Source organism: Heterodontus francisci, chromosome 22 (assembly GCF_036365525.1).
Source record: "Heterodontus francisci isolate sHetFra1 chromosome 22, sHetFra1.hap1, whole genome shotgun sequence".
NCBI classification, from domain to species: domain Eukaryota; kingdom Metazoa; phylum Chordata; class Chondrichthyes; order Heterodontiformes; family Heterodontidae; genus Heterodontus; species Heterodontus francisci.
The window spans coordinates 69,729,280-69,751,284 of NC_090392.1; the positions used below are offsets into that span (position 1 = coordinate 69,729,280).

General features: G+C 41.4%; 1 protein-coding gene across 3 annotated transcripts in view; it reads left to right on the forward strand.

Moving 5' to 3' along the window:
- The first annotated feature begins 9,979 nt into the window (after positions 1 to 9,979).
- The window catches only part of cadm1a (cell adhesion molecule 1a), a 363,398-nt gene continuing 351,372 nt past the window's right edge, over positions 9,980 to 22,005 (forward strand). Inside the window, exon 1 of one of the 3 annotated variants that reach the window (XM_068053970.1) lies at positions 9,980 to 10,118. In XM_068053970.1, the coding sequence (XP_067910071.1) occupies positions 10,028 to 10,118 (91 nt within the window). In that variant the 5' untranslated portion in view covers positions 9,980 to 10,027. The remainder of the gene's footprint in view (positions 10,119 to 22,005) is intronic. The other 2 variants (XM_068053971.1, XM_068053972.1) reach the window with 2 other exon arrangements.

Here is a 22,005-nt window from a genome sequence, read left to right on the forward strand (position 1 = left end):
CTGAGGCCATATTTATCACAGCTGACTTAGTCAATGCAGCATGTGCTACAAAATCATAGAGGTCAGAAGTCCCGGTTCAATCCTTGGTCTGTACTGTGTCAGTTGGTCTCAATCACAGCACCAGTGGAGGAGCATTAAGTGACTTGAGCTTACAGAGGAAAGGTTAAATGGGAAGGGGACGAGGAATCAAGGTTCCTCCTCCTAATCATCAGCCAGTGACCCTGATTGGAAATCTCATGAGTATACTTTTGGGTTTTTGTGAAGCCATCCCATCAGTCAAATTTCCTTCTGGCTTGGCCCTCAAGTAGCTAGTTTGTTTTAATGGGTAGCACCCATGAATGAAGATGGAAACAAATGACAATTTTAACAAGATTATAATGATACAGCGAGTTTATTTAGTGAGTAGCTGAGCCCTACAGACAAGCAAGGTTCCAGGTAAATCTCTGTTTTGTGCTGAATTAGCTGAACGCATTTGGTTGTGCACAGAGGTCTGGAGTTCAGACAGTCCCTATTAATATTTGATTTACCATCAAATCCAGAGAGAGATTTCCGGTTTTCATTGTCTTCTCTCTTTAGGATGCCTGTGACTGAGATTTAGCTCCTTTTTATTTTCTTATCCATCTTTCACAGCAACACACTCTGAGCCTAACGTGGTGCTTGCTGTGTGTGTGCCTCTCCCTCTGTAACATTGCCTGTCACTCGCCCACAATCTATGAAATAATGCCAGCTGCAATCACAGCATAAGTAGTGACTAGTCACCCCTGGTGAGACACTGCAGGAAACGATGGGCAGCTGCAAAGCTGAAATATTAACTTTCAGAGAGCAAATTTATGATCTGTAAAAAAACAATGCTTACTTTTCATGACCGCAAAGTAACTGATCTAAAAACATAAAATTGGCTACCATTACATGTCAAGAACACCTCAACAAAAGTCACAGGGTTATGTGTAGGTATTGTACCTTGGCACTAGGTGCTCCTGCTATTTTACTCTTTCCTTCTTTTTATTCTATCAAACTTGTCTCATTCTAATCCATTTTTCTTTATAAATCATTGCAACACTTAACCAATCAGGGATGCTTTTCTTCCTTGACACAAGATAATTCTCTCAATGCACAAAAAGCTACAGTAGCTGGGCTTAACATTCTTCAGCAATGAAATAAAGGTTTCCATAGTAACTTTTTGTTGAATTCCAGTATTTGAAAAATCCCTTTATACATTTTTATATATATAAAATTTCAGGCAAAGAATTACATGGTAAAAATTGATTTAATCCTTTTAATAATATGTTCTCTTAATTTTACCCTAACTTTATTTTAAGACTTGAACAATTTGTAAAACCACTTATAAATATGTCATGAAGTCATGTGGAAACACTTGCCTTTGTATTTACAGCGACTTCTTTCGACCTCACCTTCATTTAATAACAATTTGAATCATGCGTCAGCATAGGAGCCATTTAAAATATGTAGGTAAGTGCCTCAATGTTCCTTTATAATAAATTGTGAATAACATTCTGTTAATTTATTTATATATCTACCTACATATCTGTTACATATGAGTGAGCCCATTCCTGAGAATTTGATCTACCCAAACAGATAGATGAGCATTTCAAATACTATTATGGGCTGGACTTTGTAGCTCCCAGCAGCGGGTGCAGAAAATGGCAGCCGCCCTGCACGGGACCTGTGCCACCACGATTATGGGGCGGCTGGCCACTTAACATATTGGCAGCAGCTGCACCACATACCCGCACCCCCCACCTCCCAACCACATGGTGGGGCGGCATCACCTGACGCAGAAGCAGGTGCTGATGCCATTTTTAAAAGGCTGCCAGCCTTGCAAACAGTTCAACGCAATGCACAGGTGACCCCCCTTCCCCACCTCAGTGGTGTCAGCTTCTCCTGGACAGGAGAATGACGTGCTCAAGATTGGAAACTGAATGTACGATCGCATGGAATTAAATTTAAATTTCTGCAGAGCGGTATTTTAAATATGTAAAGTAGGATTTTGTCGCAGAGCAGCGGAGGTGCCACCACTGAGCCTCGCCGCTGCCGGGAAGATCGGGTCCTGGACCAGGAATGCTGTTGTCTAGATATGCCAAGGCAGTCGGCGGCAAATAGGTATCATTCTGAACTTGGATTTAGGGTCTTGTGTAGGAGTTCTCCTTGGGAAAAATAGCTGCACTTGCTGGGAGGAGCAAGGGTTCCTTCTGAAATTGGAAGGGTCAGTCCTTCAGCCACTAAGGCAACAGGTCCCCTGGTGTTGCATTCAAAGAGTATTTCATATCCTTCATTCTGAAGTGGGGGTTGTTGGCTGAATCGTCAGAGGTGACTGCATTTCAGCTCATGTTTAAATGCAAGGACCCCATTGTGGGCCAGAGCAGGAGCAGCTGCAGAAAGTAGCAAGACAAACTGTCCTATCAGAATTGAGTGAGATTTCAGCGATTCTGAACTCGCCTCTTTTCTTGGTACTGGGCTGTAGGGGGTTATAGGTGCCGTGGAAGGGGTGTGATTAGAAGGCTCGTGGGCAGAGATTTAAGAGTTGGAGTGGGCCTGAGGCAAGTTAATGAATGGGAGGGAGGAGAGCTTCCTGGGACCTAGCTCCATGTGTGATATTTGACTTTCTAGCCACTTTTGGTTTCTTGGTGCAGATGGGCTGTTTCACAAGATAACTAATTATTATTATTCACTCACAGGAAAAGGGATAAAAACAGAAAGTGCTGTAAATACTCAGCAGGCCAGACAACATCTGGGGAGAGAGAAGCAGGGTTAACGTTTCAGGTCTGTGACCTTTCAGCAGAAAACAGGATGTGGGTGTTGCTGGCAGAACCAACATTTATTACCCATTCCTGATTGCCCTTGAAAAGGTGGTGGTGAGTCACCTTCTTGGTTGTAACATGGCTTGCTAGGCCATTTCAGAGGTCAGTTAAAAGTCAACTACGTTGCTGCGGGTCTGGAGTCACATGTAAGCCAGACTGTATAAGGACAGCAGATTTCCTTCCCTAAAGGGCATTGGTGAACCAGATGAGTTTTTACAACAATTCAGTACTTTCATGGTACTAGTTTGTTTATTTCATTCCAGATTTATTTAATTAACTGAATTTAAATTCCCCAGCTGCTGTGTTGGGATTTGAATTCATTAGTTGAGGCCTCTGGATGACCAGTTCACTAACATAGCCACAATGCTACTGTGCCCCTAATGAGGGTTATGAGGTAGCCTATTACATTTATCTTAGTTCATCCAACCAGAGAGATCCAAATTGGGCCACTCCCTCTTCTTCCCCCACATGCCTTCAACCCAATGGTAGCATCCTATTGTTTCATAAATGACCTCAGTGGAAAAGGAAATTGGGCAGAATATATAATAGCTGATGGATCCAAAAGTTAAAATTACCCCCACTAAAACTAAACAAAAACTAAATGGAGGCACATACAAAAGATAATCATGTAAAATATAATAAATGTTGTAGGGAAGTGTAAAGGAAAATTAGCCGGGCTAAAAGGGAAGATGGAAAAAGACTAACATAATATAATACTAAGGGCTTTTAAAAGCATATTGAAAATTGTAGTGGGCAGGAACACTCAGTTGAAGATAGAATTTGATTGTGGAGGATGAAGGTATAGCAGAAATATATTAAATACTTTGCATTGTTTTTGACAAATGATGGTAGAAATGAGAATATAGGTATACTGCAGGAGAATAAGGAACAAATGTTGGAGATAATTGTAAAAAAAGAACTGACTCTTCAATATTTGCAGAACACATGGTGGACTACTCATTGGGTCCTGAGGAGAGAAAGCAAAAGGCTTTGACCACAACTTTTTCCATCATACTTAGATATGCAAGTTGTGCCAGAGACTGGAGAGTAGCCAAAGCATCATCCTTGTTCAAGAAGGGGGAAAAGGATAAAGTACAGAACAGTAAACTATTTAATTTACCCTCAGTTGTGGACAAACTCTTAGAATCTATAATTTTTGATTAAATTAGTAAGCATTTAGAAATGCATGGGCCAATCAAAGACGGCCAGCATGGATTTGTTAAAGATAAGTTGTGTTTATGTAAGAATTAGTTGAAGAGGTGATCAATCAATTAGATAAAGGGACTTCAGTGGAAATAATGTGTAGATAGAAGATTTGACAAACAGCAGAGTGTAAAAGACTTCAGAAGGACATGGACATGGGAATGAGCAAATAGATGCAACTGCATGTAAGTGTGATATATTTTGGAAGAACAAGGAATGGGACTATCTATCTATCCAGAGTCAGCTGTGGCTCAGTTGGTAGTACTCTTGTTCCTGACTTACAAGGTTTTGGGTTCAAGTCCCACTCCAGGGCTTGAGTGCAAAAATCAAGGCTGACAATCCAGTGTACTACTGAGGGAGTGCTATACTGTTGAAGGTGTCATATCTTAGATCAGACAGTAAACTGAGGCCCCCAATTTTTGCTTGGGTGGGTGTATTTTGAAGAAGAGTTCTCCCCAGTATCCTGGGCAATATTTATCCCTCAATCAACATCACAGAAACTGATTATCTGGTCATTATCGCATTAGTGTTTGTGAGAGTTTGCTGTGTGCAAGTTGGCTGCTCTGTTTCCTGCATTACAACAGTGATTACACTTCAAAAAGATTGTTCCATTGGCTGTAAAGTGCTTTGAAATGTCCAGTGGTCATGAAAGATGCAATATAAATGCAAGTCTTTCTTTTTCTAATGAAAAAACACTAAATGGTGTGGGTGAATAGACAGACTCAAGAGTTCAAACATATAATTTCCTGAAAGTGGGGTGCAGGCAAACAAAGCCATGAAAAAGTCTGATAAAGTCTTGTTTTTTATATATAGGGTATAGAGTGCAAAAGAATAGGAAACTATAGTTATGAGTAGAGACTTCAGGTATTGTCTCTATTCCATATGAGCAGAAAAGGTGAAGAGGAGATTTAATTGGGCCTTTTAAAACTATGAAAAGAGTTCTGTTTGACTAAATAGGGATAGACTATTTTATCTGGCTGGGAGATCGGTGTTGAGGGGTTACCTGAGGAGAGAGTTTAAGAGAAATGTCTATAAGAGGGTCATTGAAGAGTGGTTAAGGTAGAGATCACTGTATCTTGTTAAGGGAAAATGGAATAAATAGATGAAGCAGAATAAGAGTTCAGACTATGAGACAGAGCAAGGCAATGAAATTTGTTTTAGATTGCTCCTGCAAGGTACTGGTATAATTTCTGCAATGCTATGGGTACATTTACAGTACAACCGCGATGTGCCAACACTACTGGTATAATGTGAATACAGCCTGAATCTGGGGTGAGGGTTACTAGAGTAAACCAATGTGCGATTCCCGCGTGAAGGAAGTCTCATTCTGCTTCACTTGGGAGTCAGGTTAAACTTTAACGGTCAAACGCAAGCATTATTCCTTCTTTCTTTTTGAATTTCTCGCCATATTGACTTAAGCTATCTCCTGCAGAAGTTTCAAACTAATTGGTTCCATCTCTATTTTGTTTTAAGTTGACTCCTGGAGTTAAGCAGAACAATAGGCCTGGGTACGGACTTTGAGACAAGGAGGGAATAGGTTTCCCTAAGGTCCTGCTGAATTATTTAACAGCAGGACCTGCTAAACATTTTTAATCATTGTTTCCCTGTGACCATTGAGGTAGCTGGGGGGTTGGGGGCAGGGAGGCAGAGGGAGGGAGATCGGAGTCCGGAGCCAGGCAACATCAGGGAGGTCAAGGGAGATCAGAGGCCAGAGGCAAATCTGAGGCCAGGGTCGGAGAAGAGTGCGTGGGAGGAGATCGGAGAACAGAGGGAGATCAGAGGCCTCATAGAGGACAACAGAAGAGTCAGGGGAGATCAGAAAGGTCGCGGGTTGGGGGAGTGAATGAAGTCAACAGTCCTTGTCTCCCCTTAACCAGTGAGTTTCCCAGCTGGCCAGAGTTAAATTTGAAATGATATTTAAGTGTGAGTCACGCCATCTCATTATAATATTTAAATTGCTAACACATCTCTTGCGAGTAGGCTGCCTAGTTGCCTGCCTACTGTCCTCTTTTGGAAATGGGCAGGTTGGGATCGGGATTCAGAATTTTAACATCTCCCTGAGCCAAACCCATCCATATATGAGGGTTAAAATTCCTCCCAATGTTTTTCTATCTCAAGAGGTACTGGGACTTCCTAGATTTTGAACACCTGACTATTCATTCAAAAAGAAAAAGCAACTTGTCTGTCATATTCAAACAAAACTAATCACATTGCATGAAGTTCAAATTATTTCTTTCTCTGAGCTGTGTACAGAGTGCAACATTACATTGAAATAGGCTTGATGCAAGATTCTGACTTTCTGGCCGGATTTCAAGAGACCAATACGAAAAAAATATTGTCAGTATACTTTCTATAGATGTTGTTGGGTAATTAAACAGTTGGACTAGACCCAAGTTGCAAATACATTGCTGTAGTCAGGTACTATTCATACATGCTGTGAAATATGTCAAAAGCCATCTCATTGGTTATATCTTCAGAACCTATGCTCAATATATTAAGCTGCTTACAGCCTCTCAAATGGGAACAAAGTTAATTATTCACACATAATCCGTGCCAACAGAAGTTGAGCTGGATGTGTTTTTGGAAATGAGTAATTATTAAAATAATTACAAAGAATGCATTATGATGGTATTTCCAGCCATGTTTTAGTGCTAAGTAGAAATAAGCTGAACTTGATTTTGTAACCTCAATAGCACTACCATGGAAGAGACTATACAGTTACTATTTTCTACAATTTTATAATGTGTGTACTTAATACAGCTGGAATAGGTGTTGGAAAAACATGCAAGTATTTTACTGTATGATATTGAAAATTAGAGAATAAAATGTGTAGACTTGCTCCACCAACTGTTTATTCTTGGGACTCTTTTTTTTCTCTTTCTAGCTGCCACAATAAAAGCTTTTTTAAGGTGGATTCTCCTGTATTTGCTGTTGTGAGAAAACGGGCATGAATAAAATTTTATTTGTGTCCTCCCTTAAAATTTGCAGATACACGAGTTTCAACCCTCGTGTGATTGAGAAGCAGGTGCGGACAAAAGAACTTCAGCTATTTGCTATGGTGCCACATTCAGGAAGGAGCAGGGAGGGGAATGACACTGATCAAAATAATAGGCAATTGCAGCAAAGCCTTTGCAATGAACATCTGATTCCCATTTTATAGATGGGAATGAAGTTGTAGTACACCATGCAGAAAAGCAGACAGAATAAATCCAAATTGAATTAAGTCAGAAGTAGGATGACAATTGTTGCAATTCTTAACTAAAATATATAATTGAAAATTGCCCGATTTTTGTAAGTTATTTTCTGCACTAATTTCAATCCTTCACCTCACACATTATATCCCAGTGGAGAAGATTCGCAGGCAAACTACTCCTAGACCTATGTCAGAGCAGCTTTGCAACTGGTAGTTCTGAAATGTGCAGAAACAGCCATGCATTGTACTGCCTCATTTTTTTTGTTTCACCTTTCTGTGATGCCCAACTAAAACACACTGCAGGGCCTCTGTGAACTTCACCTCTGAACACTCATAAAGAAATAAAACTTTAAAGTACAAAAGGTATGATTTTTATAAGATTCCACGGTGGTTTACATGCTGTTGGATTTTGTGCAGTTAGTCCATCACTGGGCCTCTGAAAGTTTTTCATATATATGATTGTTGGGGGGGGGGGGGGGGTTGGGGGAAAAGGAGTCTTTCTTTTCGAATTTTATACCTATCAGAGCGAGGAATGTTAGCGCTGGGAATGTTTTGAGCACCCAGTCAGCTTTAAGCATGAGGTATAGCATGATGCTCCCTCTGCTCTATCCCAACAATGTTCTTTAGCCCTCATCTAAGAAAAGTCATGTCGACTTTGTTAGTGTGACAATTTTCCATTTTCCACATCAGCTATCTCTGCGAGATTGGCAATTTGTGGTGAATTCAGGGCTGCTTTGTGCTTTTGGATAAATTCCCACTACGAAATGGATTGAGATTGTCCAAACTCATTCCAGCTAGGTGGTAGCTTGTTTCAACTTGTGTCCAGTAGGTTAATGCGAGCAGAAGATTTTATTTTTTAAGTTGTTGAATGTCATTTATGTGAGTTACAGTCCTTAATGATCTATTTTCTGGACCTGCTGTAAATATATTTTGCTGCTCACTTTCGCTTGTTGGGAAACAGACGAGATCAGATTGACCGTCCCTTCCTCCACCCACCTAATTTTACTTCCCGTTACTTCCACTGAAGTTCATGAAAAGTATAACCAGACAGTCAATCTGATCACATCAGTGTCCTGCTGGCTGGATTAGGTTGAAATTACCTTCCTAGTTACTACTCCTTTATATCTGCCAAGGAGTTTGGGGACCTGGAGACAAATAGATCAGTTCCAACAGGTTTATGGATTTTGAAACATTGATCCTCTCTGTGCACACCATAGTCGGCACAGGTGTAATATGGCAGACTTGTAATCTGTTACTTGATCCATATAAATTTGGTCAATAGCACTCTGGGGTACTGTCAATGGTTAATCAGCCATTCTCACTTACAGTAGGAATCTGGAATGGTACATCCATCGCTACAAGGTGGTGTTCTTCCCATTCAGCTTCGGTTAGTCCTGCAAGCTAATTCCCAAAGGAATAGGATAGTTCTGCCCAGACAAGTGACGGAGGCAGATCAACTATACTCTGCAATGGGAGGCTGGACACTTCATTCATTCATTTCTCTGAACTTGGGTGAGTGGGTTGTGTCCCTACCTGGAGAAAGTGTGGACTCCATATTAAACAAATATGGATGTGTCAGAAACAAATTCTTAAACATGCTCGTGAGCTGCAGTTTATCAAACAAAATAAAAACACAGCAGCTTTCCAACCCATGACATTTGTGATTCTAGCCTTCTTTAGCAATTTGGAACTAAAGACTGATTTCAAGGGTTTTTCTTTGTTTCAACAGTTATTCTAATTTTAAAGAAAGAAAGACTCGCATTTATATAGCGCCTTTCAAGACTTCAGGTCTTCCTTTACAGCCAAGGAAGTATTTATGAAGTGTCGTCATTATTGTGATGTAGGAGACCTGGCAGCCAATTAATGCACAGCAAGCTCCCAAAAACGGCAATGTAATAATGACCAGATCATCTGTGTTTAGGTAAAGAGGGGGGATGAATATTGGCCAGGGCACTGGGAGACCTCCCCTTCCCTTCTTTGAAATAGTTCCTCTCCTCACCTGCTCATGTGCAAGACAGTGATACATGTGAGCCCAAGAGACATCAGCTACTCCCTGGTACCTCGCCTAAGGAACCTAAGTGAGACTGGAAATGTATTCTGATGGATTGTTCGGCTGTAAAGGGCATTATCTTCCTCTAATAGCCACATACGTGCACTTTCTAATCGAAATTAGTGCAGAGCCATCAGGAGAGAACCTTGGATAATCACACACCCTTAGACTGTTTACCCCAAACCTGCCATCATGAGATCAGTTAACTCATTCAGACTGGAAATTAAACCTTGGACTTTCTTGTTCAGTTCATTTGTTTACAGACACAGAGGTGTAGTTATTGGAACAAAAGCAAATATTTCTGATTCCCAAAATGTGATGAAGCCTATTTTACCATTTTTTTCGGTATGAAGAGTAAGGAATCGCTGATCGGGGGCTCAATAACCTCACCTACCTCGGGGTTTCTTTTTCTACTGGGAGATTGGCAGGACCTGATGAGCAGCCTTTAATAATAAACAACAAACAAAAATAAAATCAGGGATTTACAGAGAGGACTAGAGAAAAACATGAAGCAGTGAGAGGGGAGGTGGCAGAGTTAGAAAAAGATGGGCTTGTTTTTTTCCTTCTTACGCTTTGCTTTCTCTCTCCCCCCCCGCTGCTGCATATTCCACGATCGATTTCCATTCTGTTCCGTTCCAGTCCGTGCAATTAGCATCTCATTAGCATCTGATTATCATCTGATTAGGCAGTGATTAGCATGCGGAGGTGGAGCAGCGCCGCCACTGCGCTCGGCTCGGCTCTGCTCCGCACACAAGCAGGTGTATGTTCAACATGGCGTTCACCATGCCCGGTGCTGCTTCTGCTTCTTACCATCTCCTCACCCTCGCTGTTTGGGCACTTCTCATCGTGAAAGGTAAGCGGGCTGGGGAAGGGAGACCAGCGCACATGGATGCTCGGGGGGTTCGGGAAGGGAGCCAAAGCCAAGGGAGAGAAAGAAAACCCCCCTTTTTCTTTAAAGAAATAAAAAGGCGGCGGAGACCAAATATGCTGGGAAAAGGAGAGCCCGAAATGTGTTGGTGTCTGAGCCCGGCTCGCCGCTGCCTTTCGAGTTGAATCGCCCAGCAAAGTTAGCAGCTGCCCTTCAATCCTGATTCTCGCTCTTGCAAAAGGTTAGGTTGAAACGGAGCAAAGTGATTTCCAACATTAAGCATGTGTGTTTAAAAAAAAAACATGGAACTTCAAGCATTGGAAGGGGAGAGGGAAATCTCAGCAGCTCTCTGGGAGAGTTTTATTTACAAGGGGGGAAGAAAAACTTAAAAGCTTGGGACTGTATGTGACTGTGGTGGTGGTGGTGGTGGTGGTGGGGGGGGGTTTGCCATCCAGCAGCAGCTGTGAAAAGTTAAGAGAATTTTTTTTCCCAGTAACGGTTTGATTTTTCTTTTGTTCTCACCGAACTAAATCAGAGTTCGCGTTCGTAAAGTAGTTATGCTGTACATTTGATATTTTAAGAGTTTCAGTAGCTCTGGGCTTTGAGAGGAGAGGGCGATGCTTGCCGGAAGCAATCCTGTTGAAACATAACAGCCAAACTGCAATTTGAGAGGGAGATCTCTCCATTACTTCGGGGTTTTAGTTGCCGATGTTGGCTCTGCCTTGTAACTCGGTGTGTTTGTAACTGATGTGAAACCCAGGCTGATAAGCTGTTGCAATGACGAGATGTCACTTTCACTGCCCCCCCTCCCCCGGCGCAGTATTGACGGGAGGAACAACAAGTGGAGAAATGAATGCCTTTCTGTCCTCGGTTTATTAAATGATGTGAAATTTCCTTTCCAGCGGGTTCATCCTCAGGGCTGTCTTTTTGATGTTGGTGGAAGGAGACGGGAATCCCGCCTCTTTTTCTCTTTCCCCCCCCCCCCCCCCCCAAACCCTTTGTTTGCTGGCGATTACTGAAGCCCATCTCTCTGCTTTGCCCACTTCCCTTTCTCTTCACCCTTTAGGAAACTCCCACCTTTTCCGTATGTTCCCAACCGGATCTGCAACCTCCTGCTGCAAAAACCTCCAATGCAAGCGGATGATATGAAAGCCCTGCTTCAAGGCAAAGGGCTAGAGTTAAAATTAATAACTGCGGTCATGCAAGATGGGTTGACATGATTAAATCTGCATTAAACTGCACAGAGGGGCTTTACGACTCTTCAAACTTTATTTCTCCTGGCTTTTCTATCCTCTTGAACTGGACTAAGCTCTTTGTCCATCTTTTTGTATTATGGAGCAAGATTTTTGTTTATGTTTAACGGTGCTTGGGTTCACGATCCAGAAATCCTTTTTGGGCTATTTCAAACGCAGTCATAATACAGCCCTCGTCTGCCGTGTAGCGTTTGGTTGCTGTGTCAACTCTTTAAGGAAGCGATCAGGATGAATGAATTCCTGTATTATGTGAAAGGGGGGGAAGTTGTATCTTCACCAGTTCCAGATCCTGTTTTTTTTTTCCTCTCAAAAAAACAATCGACCGCCTCCAAACACTAAATGTTTACATTGATTTAGGAATGTATGGGTTAATGTCAAAGCAATTACTGTTTTTAAAAATGCATTGCTTTTTCACAAAAATCCGTATTAATTAAAACAGTTGCAGCCACTGTTGGGAATTCTGATCAACTTATTATGCTGAATACATAAATCTGACCTGATGAGTGTGCTGGCTGCTTATGTATTTTTTTGGGGACTGGTAGTGGAGTGAGTATCCCCAGAAACTGGCGAATTTTACGTGCACTTTTGTCGCTGTTGTTAGCCAAAGTTGTTTTGGGAGTTGGTGGGGGAGGGAGACAGTGTCACCACCTCATTACACTGATGGCTTCATAAAAGCAGTTTCTGCTCAGTGCCGCTTCTTATTTACAGTGACTGTCCAGCGGATGATGTGTCTGGGGACATTTGCAACGACCTTTCATTACGAGAAGAGCAAACATTTTTTTTCCGCCGATTGTCACAAACAAGAGCGCCATTGATTGACCTTTCGAATTTAACAAATCAGAACACACGAAACAGCAGCTAGTGACCGTGAACAAAAGAGTGTATTCATATGCATTTTGTAGATGATTTCCTTCCCCACAATGAACGCTGTTCGTGATCAGTGCAAAACACAGGATCACTGTACTCCTTTGAATGGTTTTTTTTTACCCCGATGCCATTCGCATTTCCTGGGAGATACATTTTAATACAATGGCATTTTTAGTGCGTTTAAAGAACCGATAGGAAAGTCCAAGCCACCCAATGTCCAATACCTGCCTTATCCCAATGCAATTTTTATCACTAGAGACAGTACTTCACATTGCTGCCAGCATGTGTTATATTTTGAACATAATGAAAGGCTGTTTCAGCCCTTTTTTATTATGGTGAACTTGATCAAACCATGATTTTTTTTTTGTGTGGGAATGTGAAGAATTATGGAAGGTCTGTGATCTCAGAGTATATGGGAATCAGATGTGGTAAACTGATTGTTCTGAATTGGGGGGGGGGGGGGAGATCTGAATGCTGTACGTTTTGGTGAATGATTGTGACGTTTCACTATTGAAATCATTGCAATGTATGGGAGTTTGCAATTAGTTCATTTTATATAAGAAAATGCAGATTTTTGATTTGATTTTAAGAGATTTGTCAAGCTATGGCTCAGTTCATGTGCTTCTGGGTTTTTTTGGTTGTGCATCAACTATACACACTGGATGTAGATCTAAAGCATACGGCAAATTTGTTACTTCGGAGCCTCTTCTCAGATATGCTGGCATTGAGTTTCTTTCATCTTCCAATATCAAAGTCTGGCAGCATTTTCATTGTGCTTTTAGTTCATTTGGAAATCTTTCTCTGGATGACTCTGTGTTTGTGTTATGTTAGGAGAAATTTCAGTGAGAAAGCATCTTGGCGACAGAAGAAAAAAAAAGCTCAGAATCTAAGACCTTGTCAATGAAGTTGAGAAATGCCTTTTCAGTCAGTTAATGTCTAGCTATTTTGTTCTGTAGCCCCTTTTCTATAGCCCCTTTATTGACACCGTATAGCTGAATAACTGTACACTGGCTTGGAATCAATTAATGTAATTATTGAATTTTTCTTTTTAAAGTTGAAAGGCCTTTGCATTTTACTGTTGTAATTGCAAATAGACAGACTTGAAATTACCGTGAGACTGGTTAGTGGAATTTGGTATATAGCAATTTAGCTGTAACTAAGAGTCATTGTAGCTTTGAGTTCTCAGTCAGTTAATGCTCAGTAACTTGTAATCATAGAGATGCTAATTTTCCTTGGAACTTAAGGTCAGAGATCAAGGCCACGTAGCTTGCTTTGAAATATTTTACTTTTTAATGGTGTGTACAATATTGATTATTTTTCCCAGGAGATAGTAGTCTCACAGCTAGTGAGATTCCATGAAGCTCTTATTATCATTATGTTTACCATAGTATTATATGTGGATTTAATCTAGATAACTGAAGTTGCTTAAGGAATCCAAAATATTTCATTTGGTTCCTCATTTCTGATTGTCGACTGCATGTTTTAATGCTGAACCCATCAAAATGTTTATAAACCCATCCACCAGCTTATTTATGCTGCTAATGCATAATTAATCCTTTTCAGACTGGAATTGAAAAAGTGATAAATGAGAATTGTATACTCTAGTCGTTGGAGGCACTACTGACGTGTATTCACTGATGCTACAAGAGCCATTTACAGGCACTTTACTGCATAAAGCAGATGGGAATTGACAAATTTCTGTGATTATGTTAACATAAAGCTTGCTTTCTCTTAATTTGTTTTTCTTGTCTATGATGTCTCAGTATGCTGCTTACTATGCTCACCCTTGTATATCTTGGGTGAGGTGAGCTGCACTTAACCTGTAAGTCTGAAATGTCCCAAGATTTTTGTCTTCGTGGTCTACTTAAGTGAAGACAGTGAAGTCTCGAGGCACAGAATGTGCAAATCAGTTTCCCATTAATTTCACTGTAACTCAATACTTGGTGTTCTGATTTGGAATTTATCCTTATCACGTGTGAGGTACCAGTGCTGTGAACAGTCCTTTTCTAAACTTCTAAATCCTCAAAATTCAAGCAAAGCAGAGAGTTTGCTATCCCACTCTCAAAGGCACATCATAGGAGCTGTATATGACCCACAGTTTGGACACCCCGATGCAAGTGCAGTATTGATTGAGTTGTAGCCATTAAGTGGGTTATCCAACCAGAGTTCCTAATGTGTATGCAATGTTCCTTCCAGTGTCTTGGCCAAGAATTGCTGGAACAGATCCAACTGAGGAAGGACATGAGCGGACCAGGAGGGAATATAAACCTGTGGTTCTTTGATCAGGAGCCAAATGCTCAACACCTTGTGGTGCAGAGGCAGTCAGTTTGTTTTGTGTGTAAAGGTTAGCATTATGCACCATTGCATGTCAATTTTTAGGTTTTTTTTTCTGCCTAGCAATCGCTGTACTCGTGAACTAGTAGTTGAATTCTGATCGAGAGATGGAATTAAAACTTTGGGGCTGCAGTCCAGACACTCTTGTTCAATGGCAACAATTGCTAGGCCTCACTGGTGTGTAGTTTGTGCTTTTTTTATTGGATGGGGGTGTTATATTAGTATATTTTACTTAGAGAGAGGAGGGAGGGGTGGGGGGGGGTGGTGGTGGCTTTAAGCAACTCGACTGGTTCATTGTAGGGTAAATCTTTCCAGTCTTCTGAATGAGGCATTGCTGCACCGGAGACAAAGCTAGTTTGTAATATTCTGCCTTCTTACCAGCAGAGGAGTGTTATTTATCCCTTTCTGCAATCAATCACTGGCTGGAGCCTGTTGCTTACTCAGTGTATTCTAGTGATGCATTTTCTTCTGTGTAAAGCCTAGGATAGGTGGTTATATTTGCAATATATACAACAAATGGAAAAATCAGGGTAGAAAACAATTTATGCTACATTTGCCAAAACAAATATATAAGATTATTCTTGGCACAGCAGCTCGGGGTTACCCCCAGGATTTCAATACATATTATTTCAGTGCCACTGCCAGAGTGGACATTAGCCAGCTATGTATGTCCCTGCCCAGTGTTGCATCAGAAGAAGAGAAAATCCCATTCCAGATTATATTGTAGCTCATATTGCCAATGGGGCTGTTTGTCATTATGCATTGGCTAGGACAGACTCGGCTGTTAGTTCCTGTCTGATCAAATCATGCTCAAAAATATTACATCATGGATCTTGCAGGAGAAATGGGCTGAGGACAATGGCACAAATGATCCTGGAGTCTCCCTGGAAGGTTTCATTCAGTAACATTATTTTATCCACACTTGCTGTACTAGGCTTTCTTTTAATAAATTGGGTACTTTTTGTTTTTAAGTGTTTTAGCCTTTTTCCTTGTATAAAAAGAATATTTGGAAAAATAATACCAAACGCTGAGATCCCAGAATTGGGAATATTTTTGGTGCCTTCAGTTTGACATATTGTTCTAAATACCTGCTAACGTTACATCTGAAAAGCAATTCCTGCAGCCTATACATCACCACAAATATGTCATTGTTCAAACTTTGCTGAACCTGCCGTGCTCTCCATTATCCAACTGCCTTAGAAATGATAAGCAGGCCTGGCCCTGTTTTATTGGTTTGCTGCTTAAATCAAAATTGAGTCATTTCAGATAAGTGACCAGAGCTACTTTGGAGCTGGGTTCTCTGCATAGCTGTAACATCAACTGAATGAGTGTTTTTGAATTTTTTAAGGCACTGTAGAAGCTTTTATTGAGGTACAGGTCATACCTGACCATGTTTTATCCAGAGTGCAATGCAGAAGTAAACGCTGACATTCATACATGAATAAATGCAATGTTCCAGATTTTGCAATACAGTCTTTCTGTTTATTAAAAGCTTGTGGCTTCAAGGCCCAAACTAGGGCTTGAGCACAGAGGTTAGGTTCAGGAAGATTTTGGGGTGTCAACCTTCAGATGAGATATTAAACCAAAACCCTGGCTGCCTGTTCCAATGCATGTAGCACTATTCGAAGGAGAGCAAATTTCTCGCAGCATCCTGGCCAAATTCATCTCTCAACCAGCACTACCAGAAAAACAGATTCACTGGTCATTTTGTCTCCATGCTGTTTACTGTGGGATCTTGCTATGTGCAAAATAGTGGCCATGTTTGTCTAAAAGCTGAGCCCGATTCTGACCTGTTTTTCCTGCTGGAGGTATAACCCATTCTTTGTTAGGATGTTGCTTTAAGTGTGGGGTAATCTTTCTTCCTGGTTAGCTTGCTGTAATGTCAAGACAACCTGACCAAGCCTAACAAACTTTTCAGTCTCCCCTTTGCTATATTTGCAAGTCCAAAATGTGAATGTCTGAGACTAGGTCTATTAGATCAGGGCAGCAACTTGAGTTCTCCTTTAAAAATGAATAATAAAGGCAGTTTTGAAAAACATTAAGATCACAGATGGTTGCATTTTATAGGGCTAACCTGTGATCATTGTTATTAATTGTATTTTAGATACTGTATTTAACTTCTCAATCAAAGGATTGTCAATGTCAGTATGTTAGGGAGCATGCCAATCTGAAATGTCAAGTTAAGCTGCAAAATTAGAATTAGTCAATGTTTTATTTGTTTCACCCATATTTGTTAATATTGCAACTTGTTCTTCACCTTTTTGTTGTAAAAAGTTGTTGCATTAATATTTTGTGACTAATATATAGCATTCGATAAGATTTAAGAGTTATGAAGTGGGTAATTAATTGCCATTTCATTTATTATCATTTCTGTAACACCTTTTCTAAGAAAAAAATAGAAGTTCTTTGTGGCATACTCAATGTTCAACTTTCACGGCTGAAACTTGTAAAATTTATTTTCATAGACCACTTGAATAATTCCCTAGGGAATTAATTCAAAGGTTTTTTTTCTTGTGAACTTTTCCCTTCTCTTCTGTCCCAGGTTTTGACTCCTTGCTGGGATATAATTCATGGGCGCTGGGTACTCTGTGATATCTTCACGTGAACAATAGAACTAAGTGTTGGAAGGATATTCAACGATAGGGAGCATCACAGCCTCTTGTCCTTGCCTGATTTCTACACCGAACAGCTTCAGCAGGCATTCATTGAGCACTAATCAGCAGAAGAGAGAACCATGGCTTATACTTATTCTCTCTCTTCCCTTTAACCTAATGATGCTGAGGTCAGTTGCAGCAGCTGTACTGCTGTCCTGGGTGAAACCAGCTAACTTGATTCTTACTTGGGATTTAAGATGAAACTGAAGGACTTGCTGTTCACTCAACTATTTACTGAGCCAGTGAGGAAACAAGGGTTTTTTTTTTGAACAAAGCTGTTACACGTGTGGATGCAGGACCCACTCATTAACTCATTGCACCTGCCGAGACAAGCACCTCTTAAAATAACAAGGATGCATTCAGTCCCAATGTTGGTGAGCAAACATGCCTATAGTAATCCCTGCAATCCGTTTTGGATTGTATAATGATGATTTTGAGAGAGAGCCAAAAATATGTTAGCATTTTTGTCTGGGTGTGCGAGCTGTCTATTAATAGTAGCAGAAAATGACAAGCCACATATCAAATTTATACTTTTTTCCCCCCCCCCCCCCCCTAATTTGCAGACAGATTTATTAGCCCTACCTCGTATGTGGCCTTCTGTGGCATTTAGATATGCTTCGCATGGCTGACTGCCCATAATATCCTACAGGCAGAGGGGAGTTTTGGGGGGGTATAGCATTGAATAATTTTTTGTCTGTGTGTCTGTGTTAATGGAGATCATGTAGTTCAGTCAAAATTCTGTTTCCAACAGTGATGAAGTCCGAAATGTGGGACTCCCTTCAGAATACAGATTAATGGCTTCAGCACTTTTCCCTTGGTTTATTCAACTTGCAGTCTTATGCAAGCCTGCAGCTTATTTCATCCTCTTAGTTTTAGAGGTGACAATTTAGCCTTGATTCTTTGCAGTTGCTATTCATCTATTTTTAGAAACTCGTGAGTTTGATTTAATACTACTGTCCATTTGTTGGCATTTACAGTTTTAAAGAAAAAGCTCACAGGCCTGTAACTGGCGTGCCAGTTACAATGTTACCATGTGGAGGTGCAGCTGTTGGACCTGTGTGTGTGTGTGTGTGTGTGTTAGGCAGTGGGAAGTCTGAGAACACACTGCATTCCAGCTACTGCTAACTTCCACAGTTGTGTGTCTATACAGATGTCAAATGTCTTTACGTGGGAGCAGGAATTCCTGTTTTTTTTTAATGTTTAACTTGGTTCAATGCCTATTTGGATCTCCTGTTTCTCAGCTTTTTGACGAATGGTGAATAGATAGCTCGTTTCTGTATAGTTAAAAATGTTAATGGGAGAGCAGGCTGTTTGAAAGCTTTTTTTTTAAAACATGCATGTAAAAAATTACTGTGTGATACACACAGAAACACTGCAACCAGTAAGTGGTATAGGTGTATTTATCTTAAGTGATCAACCGACTGGTGCCAACAGTGTTGATGTAAAAGATAGAACATTTGTGACATGCAGTGTTTGGTGTGATTGGGTGATGTTGGGCTATTTCAATGCAGCAGGGAGGCAGTGATTATAGAGTACTGGCTGAGTTGGGCTGGGGCACATTTTTGTGAAACTAGCTGAAGTGTAGTTGCTCAGACTGCAGCTACCAGTGTTTAACTGTTGGAATATGACAGCAGTGGTAGTTGGTGTTGAGAAGTATCCAGCTGAACGTTGCTTTCTGTGCTGAAATTGTGCCACATGTATGTTTCTTGCTATTTTAGAATCTAAATCTTCAGTAGTTTGAAATTTATAGCTTGTGGCAGGCGCAGGCGGTCTGCACGTCGAGGAGTCACAGTGATATTAAGCTCATTTAAATATCCAGGTGGACCCCCCCCCCCCCCGCGATGACGTGAAGGGGGTGGGCTGTCTATCCCCAGCAATGGCGTCAGCTGCCTGTGTGCAGGCGCTGACTCCATTTTTAAAGGATTTCGAGCCCTGCCGTTCAATTTAAATCTTTAAAGATGCATTGATTTTTTTTTTTAAATCGTTACATTTTTGTTGCCCCTCTTTCCCCCCCCCCCCCAGGTAACCATAGAATTAATTATTTGCCCTCTTCCACCCCCCCCCCCAGAAAAACACTTATTTTGTCCACCTGACGTCCTCCCCCCACAATGTACGTAAACTTTGCACTATACCCCTTCCCACCATCCCCTACACCAATGATATTACTTTGACCCCTCTCCCCCCGCACTGAGAAACCTACCTCCTCCACCCTCTTTTCTGTCCTCCCAGTGTTCCCCTTCAGTTCCCCGGACAGGGATCCAAAGGCATGGGAGTACCAGTCAGCAGCACGAATGTTCCCACTGGGACAGACAGTGGGAATGTAAAGCTAATTAATTAATTAGAATTTATTTCAGTATGTTAATGGCGATCCCCTTGCTGGGCAGGGGGTGCCGCCACGAGGCCCTCCCACCATCGGCAGTATCAGACTGGGCTCTCCCGAAGGCCTTTTCCGTCTCCCCTCCCCACCCCTGCCACGCCCCCGATGGGGTTGGGGGTGGGGGGGGTTAGAGGAGGGAACGTCAGTAAAATTCAGCTCACTGAAATTGACCATGAATTTAAACTAGTTTTGATGGGTACATGGATTATAATTGATCATTACACTATTTGCTGAATATGTCGGGTAGGGAATGGAAAGGGGTGAGAACATTTTGAAGAGTTAGCAGATGGTTAAATACTATGTATCCTTGCACACCTGCACAATTCATTCCACACATGCTGTGCAGTGCCAAGTATTTTCATCGACTGCCACATTGTATTCTTGGTGCTTTTCAACTTTCATATTACGTTGTATCCTGTAGAGAGGCAAAATCCTCGTGCTTTGGGGCAGGTTGGGGGGTGGCTTCTGATTTTTTTTTTAGATTTAACTGCAAATCTACAGGCTTTGTGGAGTATTGAGAACATTTTCTCCCAACATTTATTAAGTTCACTATTTTGATTTATGTAATTGTAGTTTCTGGCACTTTAAGTGGAACCTTTTTTTGTATCTTTTAAAATGCTCATTATTTCAAACAGCCTCTAGGTAAAAATTGTTTAGTGTTTGCACGTTTCATACAGTGAGCTAGATTTTACCAAACCCCTGACGTCTGGCTAATGGCACCGGGGGAGGGGGATATAGGTCAGGAAGCGGCCCGCCATGGAGGCAGATGCTGGGAGGGCCTGACCCGATCCTACTGGTGGCGGTGAGGGTTCAAGGTGCCCCCCCCCCCCCCCCCCACCTGGACGAGGGGTCCTGAATTTTAATATTTAAGTTAATAAAATGAATATATTTAAATAAACTTGCCTTCCGTCTTCCGGGCCCGCCACGATCCTCAGTGAGTCGGCTGTCACTCCCGCGCCTTCAATTCTCTGGGGAAAGCTGGCGTGACGCTGTGGGGAGGGGGAGGAGATAAGATTTTCGGTGCGTGGGGGTGAACGGGGTCAAATAAACCTAATGGGTATAGGGGATGGTGGGAAGGGGTGAACTTTAAACTTTGTACAGTCAGGGTGGGGGCGGGAAGGTCAGAATTTAAAAGCAAGTGTTTTGGGTGGGTGGAAGAAACCGGGCAAATAACTAATGTAATTTTTATTGGGGGGTGGAAAGGGGCGTTAAAATTTTATTTTGTAAATTTTTCGAGGGGTTGGGGCGATATTTAAATATGCAGGCAGGGCTGGCTGCCCTTTAAAAATGGCACCAGCGTCTGTGCACGGGCAGCTGACTCCATTGCCGGGGACGGACAGCCCGCTCCCTCCATGTGATTGGGGGGTGGGCGCGGACTGCCCCGGCCATTTAAATGAGCCGCCGCATGGGAGATTGCAGCGGCTCTTTGGTTTTTTGAGATCGGTGGTGGGCTCTTAAAATCCAGCCCAGCGTCTCCCCATCAAACTTTGGTCCAAATGTTTCTTCAGACTGTCTTCACTGATATTGCCTTGCTCACCAAAAGAAGTGGCACCTCTGGTGTAAGGTGATTGTTTTAATGTGCTTTAGAAGAATAAGTAACAGACTTGTTTTTTTACATATATAGCACCATTCACGACCACTGGACATCCCAAAGCGTTTATAGTTCATGAAATTCTTTTGAAATGTTGTCACTGTTGTAATATTAGGAAACACAGCAAGCTCCCACAAACTGCAAAGTGATGATGAGCAGATAATCTACTTTTGTGATGTTGATTGAGGGATAAATATTATCCAAGACACTGGGGCGAACTCACCTGCTGTACGTCAAAATAGTGCGTTGGGATCTTTTGTGTTTACCTGAGAGGGCGAAGCCGCTACTTAACGTCTCATCCAAAAGACGGCAACTCTGACAGTGCTGCACTGTCGCGGAACTGCACTGGAGTGTCAGCCTGGATTTTTGTGTTCAAACCTTGAAGTCACACAGTCATATCTTTGCTTTATTTACTTGCATGGATTCTATAATCTGTTTCTTCATTTAAACTGTCAAAGCAATAAATTAAATAGGTTTTTTGAATCACAGTGGAAAATTAGTTGCTGCTCTATTTCAATTACAGGAAATTAAATTGCAGCCATTGACGAGATTTTTTTCAGAGGGTTTTATTGTGCATATGCTTGCTACAAGTGAATAGAAAATTGGATAAATACTAATTGAGAGAATTGTTACAAACTTGTTTTAAAGTAAAATGAAAAATCAAGTGAGCAGTGGAACCCAGCTCTTTAACTCAGATGCATTGCAAATCTGAAATCCCTATTTGTTGAATATATAAATTAATGATGTAGTTTGCATAAACCTCCTCAAATTCTCCTTCAGGCTAAATGTGGTCCAA